This window comes from Carcharhinus amblyrhynchos, chromosome 9, assembly GCF_965287045.1.
Source record: "Carcharhinus amblyrhynchos chromosome 9, sCarAmb.v2.hapA, whole genome shotgun sequence".
Classification (NCBI taxonomy): domain Eukaryota; kingdom Metazoa; phylum Chordata; class Chondrichthyes; order Carcharhiniformes; family Carcharhinidae; genus Carcharhinus; species Carcharhinus amblyrhynchos.
This window is the reverse complement of record NC_137332.1, coordinates 82,541,911-82,557,319: the sequence shown is the minus strand read 5'-3', so window position 1 is coordinate 82,557,319 and position 15,409 is coordinate 82,541,911. Positions and strand designations below refer to the sequence as shown.

General features: G+C 44.6%; 1 protein-coding gene across 4 annotated transcripts in view; it reads right to left on the bottom strand.

Moving 5' to 3' along the window:
• LOC145347962 (retinoic acid receptor RXR-gamma-A-like) overlaps positions 1–15,409 on the bottom strand; it is a 191,930-nt gene that overhangs the window by 16,331 nt on the left and 160,190 nt on the right. For all 4 annotated transcript variants that reach the window (XM_080195984.1, XM_080195983.1, XM_080195982.1 and 1 more), the window contains exons 4-5: positions 9,055–9,234; positions 7,453–7,613 (exon numbers count right to left, since the gene is read on the bottom strand). In XM_080195984.1, coding sequence (XP_080052110.1) covers positions 7,453–7,613; positions 9,055–9,234 — 341 coding nt within the window. The remainder of the gene's footprint in view (positions 1–7,452; positions 7,614–9,054; positions 9,235–15,409) is intronic.

Genomic DNA, 15,409 nt, shown 5'->3' with positions numbered 1-15,409 from the left:
CGACTCACACAGGCGCACACCACTCCCCCCCGACTCACACAGGCGCACACCACTCCCCCCCGACTCACACAGGCGCACACCACTCCCCCCCGACTCACACAGCCGCACACCACTCCCCCCCGACTCACACAGCCGCACACCACTCCCCCCCGACTCTCAGACAAACACACACATAGCATTCCCCCCCCAACACACACCTTCCCCTGACATACACACACACCTCCCCCCCACCCCCAAGTCTCTCTCTCTCTCTCTCACACACACACACACACACACACAAACACACATACCCCCTCCTAGTCACAGAAATCAAATAAATTGAGTACGGTGGCACAGTGGTTAGCACTGCTGCCTCAGTGCCAGGGACCTGGGTTCAATAGCAGACTCGGGTCACTCTCTGTGTGGCGTTTGCCCTTTCTCCCTGTGTCTGGGTAGATTTCCTCTGGTTGCTCCTGTTTTAGATTTGATTTATTGTCACGTGTATTAACATTCAGTGAAAAGTATTGTTTCTTGCGTGCTATACAGACAAAGCATACCGTACATAGAGAAGGAAAGGAGGGAGCACCTTCCAGAGTCCAATGGTATGTAGGCATGGTGGACTGGCCATGGTAAATGCACGAGGTAATGGGGATAGGTCGGGGGGATGGGCTTGGGTAAGAAGCTGAGTCGGTGCAGACCTGATGGGCCAAATAGCCTCCTTATGCACTTATTCTATGATTCCAGATCGAAACTGCATTGCGGTTGACAGCATTAATATCAGTTCTGATGAACAGTCATCAGCCTGAAACGTTAATTCTCTCTCTCTCTACAATTGCTGTCAGAGTTGCTCAATATAACCAGCATTTCAATTTTAATTTCAGTTTTCCAGTACCAACAGCATTTTAATTTTGCCTCATTAATCTGACCTCTCTTTTGATAGGTATCATTAAAATACAATTAGCTGTTAATGGAATTGTGGATAACAGCTTCAGGACTAAACCTTCCTTAATCTGTGTCCCATTAAAATACAATTAGCCAAGACCAGGAACAAATGCTATCCAGATTTAAACTTGGTTTGTGCTCAGCATGGGCACAGTTATGCCAGAATCCTCCACATAACAATCATGTTCCTCCGCCTGAAGTCCCCTCTGATCATAATGTACGAGCGATATGTAAATGATAGCAGACTGCATTTTAATGAGATCCTTTCCAGAGAGATTGGGGACTATTGCGCAGTATCCCGGTCAATCACTCCTGGAGATCAGGCTGCTGGATGTGACTAGCTGGGATTGATCCTCATGCACTAAACTTTGCACATTACTATCCTCCATTCGCCGCGGCATAATCCTGCCTTTGTTAGGAGACTTCTTTGCAGTTTTGGTCATGAGTTTGAAGGTTCTGTAAGTTAAAGCCCGCAAGCTCCCTCCTCCCCATCAACCATTCAATGACTGACACAGTGGGCTCAATACCTGCTTCCTAAATGTCAACTCTTTATAACTTTGCTTTGGTTGAATTTCCAAAGGGATTATACATGGTTCAGAGAAATAAATCAACCAGATTCCACACTTCCTTTACCTGGAAATGATTGGTGACATAGTGGACAATGAAAAAAGTTATCTCGGACTGCAACGGGACCTTGATCAATTGGACCAGTGGGCTAACGAATGGCAGATGGAGTTCAGTTTAGATAAATGCAAGGTGGTGCATTTTGGTAGATTGAACCAAGGCAGAAATTACTTAGTTAATGGTAGGGTGTTGGGGAGAGTTACGGAACAAAGATCTAGGGGCACACGGTCATAGCTTCTTGAAAGTGGAGTCAGAGGTGGACAGTGTGGTGAAGGAGGCATTCGGCATGCTTGGTTTCATCGGTCAGAACATTGAATATAGGAGTTGGGACGTCTTGTTGAAGTTGTACAAGACATTGTTAAGGCCACAGTTGGAATACTGTGTGCAATTCTGGTCACCCTATTATAGAAAGGATATTATTAAACTAAAAAGAGTGCAGAAAATATTTAGAGGATGCTACTGGAACTTGATGGATTGAGTTACAAGGAGAGGCTGAATAGACTGAGACTTTTTCCCCAGGAGTGTAAGAGGCTGAGGGGTGACTTCATAGAGGTCTATAAAACGAGGGGCATAGATAAGGTAGATAGTCAATATCTTTTCCCAAAGGTAGAGGAGTCTAAAACTACAGGGCATAGGTTTAAGGTGAGAGGGAAGAGATACAAAAGTGTCCACAGGGGCAATTTTTTTCACACAGAGGGTGGTGAGTGTCTGGAACAAGCTACCAGCGGTAGTAGTAGAGCTGGGTACAATTTTATCTTTTAAAAGGCATTTAGATAGTGTCTATCTAAATAGGGATATGGAGGTAAAGAGGGATATGGGTCAAATGTGGGCAACTGGGATTAAAAATTGGGAAAAAAAAAGGCCAGTATGGACAAGTTGGGCTGAAGGGCATGCTTCTATGCCGTAAACCTCTATGACTCTATGGAAACACTGATTAACTTATAGGTATTGCTTAACCTTTGACCAAGGGGAGTTAAAAGGATCCAGGATTCCTAATCATTGGGTTATATGTTGAAAATGATGTGAGTTCTGGATACTGCAGTGAAAAAGATCCCATTTTAACTTGCTAAAGATTGTCCAGGGTGAGAAGGGGTGCTGTAGCAGACATCACATAGTTCCTGGCTAACCTCAAATTGCAGCACAACCATTAGGGTTGCTTGAAAGATTGTAACAGGAGGCCATTCGACCCATTGACCCTGTGCTGGCTTTTTGCAAGAGGTGCCCAATTAGTCCCACTTTCCTGTTCCTTTTTCCAGTAACTATTTTCTTTTCTAGTCCTGATCCAACTCTCTTTTCAAGATGAATCTGCTTCCAGATCACTACACAAAGACAACTCTTCATCTCTCTCCTGCTCCACCCCATTTGATTCTGTGACCAATTAAATCTGGATTCTGAATCTTTTATCACAATTGCTCACTGTCTACCCCATCTAAAATCACAAAATTTGGAACAATTGAATGGGCCAGGGTACAAACGTCTTCTGGAATTAATAGCCAATAATGGAGGAGATGTTGACTACAGCATTAGAATGTCAGGCATGTAGACACACATATTGCCAAGACAAAGGAAGAGTGAGAAAGTATGGCAGGCCAAATCAAAAGTCACAATGAACGTTTTAGATTGAACATAGATGAGGGAAAGACAAAAGTTGTGGTTCTAATTGGAAATTGAAAATTTGAGGTGGCAAACACTGAGATAGAGGCAAATTCAAGTATATTAGCTCACTGATAAACTCTAAATTATGCCCATAATTTAAATCCAATTTACATCAGCTACAGTGGGAGATGTGACCATTGACTTAAGTGGCATCTGGAGGCCCAAGAGCATTAGCAAGAAGCTGAACAAAATGTCTAGTCCATTCACTAGTGTGAAATTGCGGCTCCACAGAGGGGAGAATTGGATTTTGGAGAAAGGAGAGAAGAGTTTTTGAAATATGAGTAATGGTGGAGGATGCTCTGAAACAGCTAGATGGACAGAAGGGTTATTTCAAGGGAGGAAGTCCAGGAATCTCGAGGGTTGTTATGTACGGTTAGAGGGGGAAAGATAACCATGTATGGACATCGGAAATGAAGACCTAACAACCTTGTCCTGGCAACAATGGAGGTGGAGACGCTGGCATTGGAACTGGGGTAGGCACAGTAAGAAGTCTCACAACACCAGGTTGGAATGCAAGTCTTAAAGTAAGTGTTCTCCAAAGCTGCCTTCATGACACACGACAACACAGAATCACTGAGCAGAAATTGATAGCTAAGCTTTGCACACAAGGATGGCCTCGACCGGGATCTTGGGTTCACGTCACATCATCTGTAACCCTCACGACTTGCCTGGGCTTGCAAAAGCTCACTAACCGTCCTGGCTGGAGACAATACACATTTCTTTAACCTGTGCTTGGCCCTCTCTCCACTCATATTGTCTGTACCTTTAAGACTTGATTAACTGTAAAGACTCGCATTCCAACCATTATCTTGTAAACTGAGTTTGCATCTTTATATGCCCTGTTTGTGAACATAACTCCCAGTCACCTGATGAAGGAGCGAGACTCCGAAAGCTTGTGCTGTCAAATAAACCTGTTGACTTTAATCTTGTGAGACTTCTAACAATTTGGGAGACAGAAGTATAGTGGTATTGTCACTGAACCAGTAATCCAGGGACCATGGTAATGCTCTGGAAACCTGGGTTCAAATCCCACCACGGCATATGGTGAAATTTGAATTCAATAAAAATTTGGAATTAAAAAGTCTAAGCATGACCATGAAACACTTGTCAATTGTTGTAAAAGCCCACCTGGTTCACTGATGTCCTTTAAGGAAGGAAATCTGCCTTCCTTACCTGGTCTGGCCCACATGTGACTCCAGACTCTTAAGTACACTCTGTCAAGGGCAATTAGGGATGGACAACAAATGCTAGGCAGCGACGTTCACATCTCATTAATAAATTTAAAAAAAATCAAAGAAATTGAGGGTAAAAACTGACGAGGAAGACGCAAAATTGAAAAGGTGGATAACAGTGAAAGGATTGAAGAAGAGCATAGATGAAGCAAGCCAATGAGACTATCGTGAAACCAAATGATCAGATACAGAACTGCTAGAAAAAACAGCAAGAGCTGGACGAATCAAACATTTCTTCTGGGATGTAAGTGAGGCTTTGTCCTAGAATCATGACTTGTACATTTCCTTTATCCTCTTTACAAGCAACAAATGTACTTCTAGCATCGACAGTCCTAGGTTCAGTTCCTAGAGTCATAGAGGTTTACAACATGGAAAGAGGCCCTTCGGCCCAACCTGTCCATGCTGCCCTTTTTTTAAAACCCCTAAACTAATCCCAATTGTCTGCATTTGGCCCATATGCCTCCATACTCATCGTACCCATGTAACTGTCTAAATCTTTTTAAAAGATAAAATTGTACCCGCCTCTACTACTACCTCTGGCAGCTTGCTCCAGACACTCACCACCCTCTGTGTGAAAAAATTGCCCCTCTGGATACTTCTGTATCTCTCCCCTCTCACCTTAAACCTATGCCCTCTAGTTTTAGACTCCCCTACCTTTGGGGAAAGATAGTGACTATCGACCTTGTCTATGCCCCTCATTATTTTATAGACCTCTATAAGATCACCCTTAACCTCCTACACTCCAGAGATAAAAGTCCCAGTCTATTCAGCCTCTCTTTATAACTCAATCCATCAAGTCCTGGTAGCATCCCAGTAAATCTTTTCAAGTCAACTTCAAGTACAAGTACCAGGCCCTGTATCCTGTATCCAGGGAGTTTGGGATCAACTGTACAGGATGTGGGGATTTTCTGGATTTTGGGTTCCAGGGGATGGGAATGGGATGATTTAGAGTGGGGTGATTACTGCACTAAACTGGACCCAGCCAGGACAGGAAGAGGAATTCGGGAGGGGCAGATTAGGTCGCTAATCCCAGGCCCAAAGAGTAGGGATCAGCGCACCGCACTAGTTTTGTAGACCCAGCACCGGATCCTTCCGGAACTGGGGATGCCGGATAAGGGGCCCAAGTGCCTGAATGTTTAAAGCTCACCAGGATACAGAGGAATGGAAGAAAGATAGGAATCTGTGCTCAGTTGCCATGGAAACTCCCGAGGCCTACGTTTTTGTCCTCGAGCAGCTGTGTTGCTCCACCCGGATGACAATGACTCAGATTCCAAAGCAGTGCATACAGCCCCATTGTGCTCTGCTCGGAGTCAAGCTCACTCCAAATTATGAACACAAGGAAAACATATTTGCAGGCAACTGATCTTTAGTCAGCTGGCACTGTGGGAGTCTCTGCTGCACCGCCTAAATTTGTCCAATTATTTCCCCAATCAACTGATTTCTGCAATTGAGTGCAGAGCACAAAATGGCAGTCAGCAGAGCAATGTCTAAATTACTCTATTACCTGGCACAGCAGGAGACACATCATCTAAGATTTAAGTGGCTATTTCATGTAAAATTAGTTCAAACAAATTGCAGGGCACGGCATTCTCTTTTCACTAACCTTACTGTTTCACATCCTCTTAGAGGCAAAGATATCACTTTAATAAAAGGGCCAACTATCTCTTCAGGATTCCGAGATCCCTTCCAGATCTAATCTTGTCTCCCTTCTGGGAGGTTCAGGGATCAGTGGAACCCCAACGCTCCACAGCTGAAATGACCTTTCTTTATGTTTGAGAGGGGTAGAGAAAGTAGCACTTCCCAAACATCAATCTTGGCAGACATACATGATATAAACACGTCCACACACAGGCACAGATAGATGCAAAGAACAGACACAGAAACACAACGCTCACACGCCCACAAGATATGTGCAAGCATACAATGGCATATAAACACAAGTAGTCACCATGCTGACACACAATGAAAGACACACAGATCCATATACGCCAGAGATAAACATGACTACACACAGGCACAGTAAGATGTCTCACAACCCCAGTTTAAAGTCCAACAGGTTTATTTGGTAGCAAAAGCCACAAGCTTTCGGAACACTGCCCCTTCATCAGGCGAGTAAAGGGCAGCACTCCGAAAGCTAGTGGCATTTGCTACCAAATAAACCTGTTGGACTTTAACCTGGTGTTGGGAGACTTCTTACTGTGTCTACCCCAGTTCAGAGCTGGCATCTCCACATCATGACTACACACAGGCATGCAGAGAGATACACAAATACATACATGCATGTACTCAGATGCAGGTTATGTAGACAGATACACATGTGGTTGCATGGGTATGTAGGTACAGGAACTCCCAGGATAGGTACAGCATGGGGTTACATACAGAGTAAAGCTCCCTCTACACTGTCCCCATTAAACACAACCAGAACAGGTACAGCACGGCAGTAGGTACAGAATAAAGCTCTCCTACATTGTCACTACCAAATGCTCTCATAACAGGTTTGGCTTAAGGTGCTCAGTCAGCAGAATGAGGAAAACTTCAACCTATTCATATCAGCTAGATTCAATCCCAGACCAGTCGTCACAGCGATCCCAAACCCAAAATCACCTGCTTAGTGGCTAATCCAGTTGCTGAAGTGGTAAAGCATGGATCATGTGAAACAAAGGTCACAGATCAGAGAATTGAGCCACAGGACTGAACATCACTGAGGTCCTAACCATTCTTGCAAAGTGTGAAGGAATGGGTGTGGGCCCTGGGGGATTAGACAGCCGAGAATGGGGAGGAGGCTGTAATGAGAATGCCAGCAAATTCTCCTGTGCTGCGTGACGAAGGAGATTGAGTGTGGTAGTGAGTGTCTAACTCCAGAGTTACAGAGGAACGTGGTGAGTGGCAACAGCTCCCACTGTCAGACAAGGAAAAGTCAAAATTAGAAAGTTTTAGCTCTTAAAATAGTAAAATTAGTGTCAGTACTTGTTCTTACATTAAGCAGAAAGAGAGATGGAAAGGAATCTGTGTTACGCACCGAATTTCCTGGACTGGCATCCACATACGTCTCTGTCTTTGGCTCCACAGCCAGTTCTGCTTCTAAAATCTTCTCCACTGGCATATCATCATTGACACTGCTGCTGGGCTCTAGCTCATTGTCACTTCTCTCCTTCCCTCGCTGCCTCTCTTCCTGCACAGCTGGAAGAAAATCAAAAACTGGGTAGCAAAGCAGAATATGGTTCAAGGCACATCTAACACTATTATCACCACCCTCCCAGCAATTCTTGACAGTGAGCCGAGATGGTGAGAGGCTGCCCAAGCCAAAGGGTAGATGGGTAGATCACCTGATTCTATCTGCAGCCAATGCCAACACTGAGTGTCATACTAGGCCATTTCAGAGGGCAGTTAAGAGTTACATTGCTGTGGCTCTGGAGTCAGATGTAGGCCAGACCAGGTAAGGATGGCAGATTTATTTCCCTTAAACGACATTAGTGAACCAGATGTGTTTTTCCAGATGGGTTTTTATAACAATTGACAATGGTTTCATGGTCACCATTAGACATTTAATTTCAGATTATTATTGCCCATTCCTAGTTGCCTGAGGGCAGTTGAGAGTCAACCACATTGCTGTAGCTCTAGAATCACATACAGGTCAGACCAGGTAAGGACAGCAGATTTCCTTCCCTAAAGGGACCTGATGTGTTTTTCCAACAATCGACAATCAGTAGATTCTTAATTGCTGGCTTTTTTATTGAATTCAAATTCTGCCATCTGCTGAGGCTAGACTTGAACCCAGGGCCCCAGAACATTAGCTGAGTTTCGGGATTAATAGCCTAGCGATAATACCACTAGGCCATTGCTTACCCACTGGAATGCTCAAACTGTGCATAAAAGAATTACTGAGATGCTACAGAGTCTTGATGGTTTGAGTTATAATGAGAGGCTGGATAGCCTGGGACTTTTTTCCCTTGAGTAGGTTTAGGGGTGGTCTTGTTGAGGTCTCTAAAATAATGAGGGCATGGATATAGCAGCTTTATAGAACCTTAGTTTGGCCGCGCTTGGAACAGTGTTCAATTCTGGTCGACACACTGCCAGAAAGATGTGGAGGCTTTGGAAAGGGTTCAGAAAAGACATACCAGGCAACATCCTGGTAAAGAGGGCATTAGCTATGAGGGAAAGTTGGAGAAACTTGGTTTGTTCTCACTGGAAAAACAGAGGTTGAGGAGCGAACTGATAGAAATCTACGAGATTATGAAGGCATGGACAGAGTAGATAGAAGATTTTTCCCAGGATGGAAGAATCAATTATAGGCTGTATAGGTTTATGGTACGAGGGCCAATGTTTAAAGGAGATGTACGAGACTAGTTTTTTTTTACACAGAGGGTGATGGGTGCCTGGAACTCGCTGGCGGGGGAGGTAGAGGAAGCAGATACGACAATGAGTTTTATGGGGAGAGGGACAAATACATGACTAGGATGGCAATAGAGGGACATGGTCCCCGGAAGGGTAGTGAGTTTTAGTTAAATCAGGCAGCACCATCGGTGCAGTCTTGGAGGGCTGAAGGGCCTGTTCCTGTGCTGTAATTTTCTTTGTTCTTTGTCACTGGGTGTTGAAAGAGGGAGAAGAGGATGACTCCTACCTTCTCTTTTCATTCCTGTGGCCAAACATTTCTGATAGCGGCAGTACTGGCAGCGGTTACGCTGACGCTTGTCAATTATGCAATCCTTGGTGTCTCGACAAGTGTAGGTGAGGTCCTTACGCACAGTGCGTTTAAAGAAGCCTTTGCAGCCCTCGCAGCTGTAGACCCCGTAATGCTTTCCTGGAAAGAGAGTTGGAGACAGCTGCAGTGAGGACAGGAGGTGAGCACTCACTGAAACCAACCAACAGCCTCGACAAACATTACACACACTCATTCACAGGAACAGGCCATTTGGCGCGACTGGTCAATGCTCCATGTGATCCTCCTCCCATCCCTCTTCATCTCAATCCATCAACACATCCTTCTGCTCCTTTCCTTTTCACGTGTTTATCCTTTTATTCACCTGTTTGTCTCAGCTAGCCCAAGTGGAAGCAAGTTCCACATTCCCACTGTTCACTTGGTAAAGGAGTGTCATCTGAAGACCTTGTTGGATAAATAAATCCATGATCATTGTTCATTTATAGCTTGTTGTGGACTCTGCTGTTAATGGAATCCATGCCGGTTGGTGAAGTTAAAACCAAAACATACTGTGTTTCTACGCTTAGTTCATCACAACATTCCCCTCCCACCCAGTGCCCCAGATTTCCCCTATTTCTAGGTGCTCAAAGTATCTAATTAAACCATGCCTCTCACCTGTGTGTTCTACCAATAGAGTTATCAAACCATTAATATCTGCCGCAAGTGCAAACATCTCAATCTCTACCTTATTAAACACTTGCAGAATTCTGTAAGGAGAAAATAACTCAGCCTATTTAATCTTGTCTGTCAGTTATGCGATCATCCTCATTATCACTTTTGCACTTTACCTAGTGCCACTCTATCCAGGTATTACTTAAATCAAGACACTGTACAATTGAGGCCCATTAGATCCTCCCACTCTGAGACTGGGCCGTGTCATTTGAGGGCAGATGGTGGAGTGAGTGACAATGAATATAGTTTATATCCCCAACCCCTTAATTGCACGCAGCTCATGTCGCTGATACCATGGTGATGTTATCTCTCTGGCACAGAGAATTACAAGAGGCGCCCTCTGCTAAACTTTGAGCCCCAAAGAACATTTAAACAGGACAAAGCCACAAGTCAAACAAACACTAAACACACCCAGGACCTGACACAATCCTGAGCTATGGTGGTCTTTTCCATAACTCCCTCCCTCTGTTATTCTGCTGCTGTTGGCTGAACCTTGCTACTGGGGGCAGACGGGGTGCAGGGGGAAGAATAGCGCAGTGATGCTGGCAAGTGCGGCCTTGCTGGAGATGCAATCTTTCAGATGATACATCAAGCCCCAAAGGCAGTAAGTGCAAGACAGGCTACTGGAATGACAGCTCATTTCCCACAGTCTTAGACAACGGGGTCACCCACAGCCGCTTCCCTCCACCCCACCCCCACACTCCACACCCGGCCGCCCTCCCCCACCCACACTACACACCCGGCCCCCTCCCCCAACCCACCTCCCACCCACCCAATTCAGACAAAAAATGAGGGTCTCCAGATGGACTGCTGCCCCACTACTGTCACTCTGGATGAATCCTCTGACTTTCAAATGAATGATGTGGAGATGCCGGCATTGGACTGGGGTAAACACAGTGAGAAGTCAGATGAATGCAGTGTTTTGGGCTGTTGCGATCACTGCTGGAGATGGAGCAGGAGCTGTTGGAGATCGAGTTTGACTGTTTGCAAACACTGCCATTCATTACTGCAATCATCACTTGTCTGCCTCCCTGTTGATTGAAGTGTGTGGTGGGGTCCACTCATCAACCCCACTTAGAAATTCACAGTGCCCTAATTGAAGCATTCATAATGTAGGAGATTTGAATGTAATTGCTGGGTTCATCAATCATTTAATAGTTTTCAAAGCTCAACTTAGCTCATGTGCACTCTTGCATATAGAAGTAGACTTTCATTTTAGTAGCATCTCTCAGGATGCTCCAAGGTGCTTTACAGTCAACAAGTTTTTTTTGACGGATAGCCACTGTTGTAACACAGCTAGCAGAGTAGCTAATTTGTACACAACAAGATCCAACAAACATCAATGCAATAATGAGCAAATGTTCTGCTTTAGCCATGTTGATTTTGTTGATTTGAGAGATGAATATTGTCCAGGACACTGGAGAAAATTCTTTAGAATTGTGCCACAGGATAATTTGCACCCTCCCCATCCCAAGGGTCCACACTACGCCTTGGTTTAACTTCTGATGCAGCAATAGCACAGCACTCCCTCAGTGCTGGGACTGAGAGCATGATTCGCCGAGTAACTCATGCGCCTGGGAGAAACAGATATCACTTTGGGCTTTGGGTGGGGGCAATTATAAGCTACCTCTTGGGAAGGGGCCATAGGGTGGATTGGGCAGGATGCCGGTTTTACTCATTGCTGACTTCAATAGTAAAAAACCACCTCGCACCCTGATCCCTTCAATTCAAATCCCTTCACCCAACCATTTCTGAACGATTAGGGCCAAGAGGTGACCAAAGCTCTGAGCTGGTGATACCCTTCTGGTGGGTAGTTGCTCTGTAGAATTCTGGATAAGGGAGTTAGATATGGCCCAAACTTGGGAAATTTTGAAAGGGCTCAGACAGTGGGAGGAAGGTGGGAGTGGAGCACAAATATAATGCAGGCAATAAAATCAAGGTTGACGTTTCCTGCTTTAAGTCATAACCACCATGTGTCTCAAGTTACAGATGGCATCAGGGTGTTTAATCGTGTAGGTAGGCTCATTAAATTCCATACTCGCACCATTCTGCACTTAGTGGGAACTGACCAACAAAACGTGCAAGGGGTTACTTCATCAAACTCCTATTGCTATTGCATCAGTTGCCACCAGTTACCCCCACAACACTGGGGCTAAACGTTCAGCATTAACTTGCTGGTTTGCTCTCTCCGCCAGGTTTACTAGAGCTCTTGTCAAACTGCATCAAACCATTCCACATCGCTGGTCAGATCTCAGTAGGAGACTGACCTGACCAATAGCTGGAATCGAGTGTGTGTGTGGGGGGGGGGGGGGGGGGGGGGGGGGTGTTATCTTATGAGGAAAGGGACGACAAATTGGGTCTGTATCCTTTGAAGTTTTGAAGAATGGGAGGTGATCTTATTGGAACACAGCAGATCCCAGAGGGACTTGACAGTCTGGGTGCTGAGGGAATGTTTCCTCTTATGAAAGAGACCAGAGCTTGGGGATACAGTTTTCAAATAAGGGACCTCCCATTTAAAACGGAGATGAGGAGAAATTTTTTCACTTGCAGATCGTGAATCTTTGGAACTTTTTTCCCCAGACAATGATGGAGTCAGGGTCATTGAATACTCTTAATGCTGGGGAGGTGGCCTAGTGATATTGACTTTGGACTGGTAATCCAGAGGTCCAAGGTAATGCTCTGGGGACTCAGGTTCAAATCCCACCATTGGTGCTGGTGAATTTGAATTCAATAAAGATTTTGAAGGATTTTGATAGAGCAAGTATGGGACAGGCTATTGACAGAAGAACTGGAGGCGAGACGAGGAGAAACTTTTCTCTGTGGCAAATTATGTTCTGGAACACACTATCTGAAAGGGTGGTGGAAGAAGATTAAATAGAACCAGATAAAAGGAAGGGACAGTGGGGAAAGCTCAGGGAAGTATAGAAACATAGCAGGCCATTAAGCTCTTCGAGCCTGCTCCGCCATTCATTATGACCATGGCTGATCATCCAATTCAACATCATGATATCTCCTTGCTCCCATATCCATTGATCTTGTTAGCTCCAAGAGCCATATCTAATTTCTTCTTGAAATCAGACAACATTTTGGCCTTAGTGAGTTCCACACATTCACCACCTTCTGGGTGAAGAAATTTCTCCTCACCTCAGTTCTGAAAGGTTTACCCCATATCCTGAAACTATGACCGTCACCATTAGGAACATTCTTTCTGAATCTATACTGTCTAATCCCATTAGAATTTTATAAGTTTCATATCCCTTACTCTTCTGAACTACAATGAATAGTCCTAACCGATTTGATCTCTCCTCATATGATAGACCTGCTATCCCAGGAATGAGCCTGGTAAACCTTTGCTGTACTCCCTCTCTAGCAAGGACATTCTTCCTCAGCTAAGGATACAAAAACTGCACACAATACTCCAGGTGTGGCCTCATCAATGCCCTATACAACTGCAGTAAAATATCTCAATTCCTATACTCAAATTCTATAACTATGAAGGCCAACAGACCATTTGCCTTCTTTACTATCTGCTTTACCTGTGCACTTACTTTCAGTGACTGATGCATGAGGACACCAAAGTCTTGCTAGTATCCACTTATCAAATATCTATCATTCCTGCCACTCTATCACTGCCCACACTTTGGCAAATCAGACCACAAGGCTGTGCTCCTGCTCCCGGCTTACAAGCAAAAACTGAAATGAGAGATTTCGTCAAAGAAAGTTGTGCAACGTTGGTCTGAGGAATCAGCTGATCTCCTATGGGACTGCTTTGAGTCAACGAACTGGTCAGTACTTAAAACTCTGTGATCGGCCTGAACAAGTATGCCATTACAATAACTGACTTCATTATTAAGTGTGTAGAAGACTGTGTCACAAAGAAGCAAATCCGTGTGTGTCCTAACTGGAAACCGTGGATGAACAGGGATACCCACTGCTTGTTCAAGTCCAGATCTGAAGCGTTCAAGTTAGCCGACTGTGACCTGTATAAGAAAGGCAGAAATGATCTAAGGAGATCCATCAAAAACGCCAAAAGCCAGCACCGGATGAAGCTAGCCACACAGACTCCCACCAACTATGGCAAGGTCTGCAAGATATAACACGCTACAAGATGAAGGCATGTAAAATCGCTGGGATTAGTGTACCCGTCCCTAGTGAGCTGAATGCATTCTACGTCCACTTTGAGCAAAAGGACAGCGAGAGTATGCCCTCCATCCGTTCATCCACCTGGTGAACCTGTATCCGATATCATCATCACAGATGTCAGAGTAGCTTTCTTGAAGGTCAACCCATCGAAAGCGATTGGCCCACGTGGAGTACCAGAACAAGCACTTAGATCCTGCGTGGACCAACTGGCGGGGATATTTGCAGACATCTTCAACCTTTCTTTACACCAATCTGTGGTTCCTATCTGCTTTAAGGTGACGGCCATCATCCTGGTACCAAAAAGCCAGGCAGCATCCCTTAATAACTATCGTCCAGTGCTTCAAAAGGTTAGTCATGGGACAATCCACTTTGGCAAATCAATTCTGGCCTCCCAAATTGCCTGGATCCACTACAATTCACCTATCACTGCAATAGGTCCACAGTAGTTGCCAATTCCCTGGCCCTGCACTCATCCCTGGAACACCTAGATAACAAAAGGTACTTATGTCAGACTCTTATTTATTGACTACAGCTCAGACTGCCATTATTCCTCTGAAACTCGTCTCCAAACTCCATGGCCTGGGGCTTGGCTCCTCCCTCTGTAACCGGATCCTGAACTTCCTAACTCACAGACCGCAATCAGTAAGGATAGGCAACAACATATTCTCCACAATCATCCTCAACACCAGTGCCCCACAAGGCTGTGTTCTCACATGTAGAATGTAATGTTATGACTGTAACACTATATTCTGCACTCTCTCATTTCCTTCTCTATAAATAGTATGTTTTGTCTGTATAGTGCACAAAAAAACAATACTTTTCACTGTATGTTAATACATGTGACAATAATAAATCAAATCAAATATGCTCCTACAATACTCTTTATCCACCACTGTGGCCAAATTCCCCTCAACTCAATTTTCAAGTTGACAATTTTCAAGATGGCACCACTGTAGTGTGTTGGATCTCAGACAATGACGAGACAGAGTACAGGAATGAGAGAATCTGATGAACTGGTGCAATGACAATAATCTCTCCCATAATGTCAATAAAACAAAAGGAGATAGTCATCGAATTCAGGAAACGTAGCAGAGGACGTATACCTGTCTACATCAATGGGGATGAAGTAGAAATAATCGAGAGCTTCAAATGTTTAGGTGTCCAGATCACCAACAACCTGACCTGGTCCCTCCATGCCGACACTATAGTTAATAAAGCCCATCAACCCCTCTATTTTCTCAGGAGGCTAAGAAAATCTGGCATGTCTGCTATGACTCTCACTAACTTTGACATGCACTATAGAAAGCTTTCTTTCTGGTTGTATCACAGCTTGGTATAGCTCCTGCTCTGTCCAAGAACTGAAAGAAACTACAAAAGGTCATAAACAAAGCCAATTTGTTCAAACCAGCCTCCCATCCATTGACTCTGTCTGCACTTCCTGCTGTCTTGGAAAAGCAGCCAG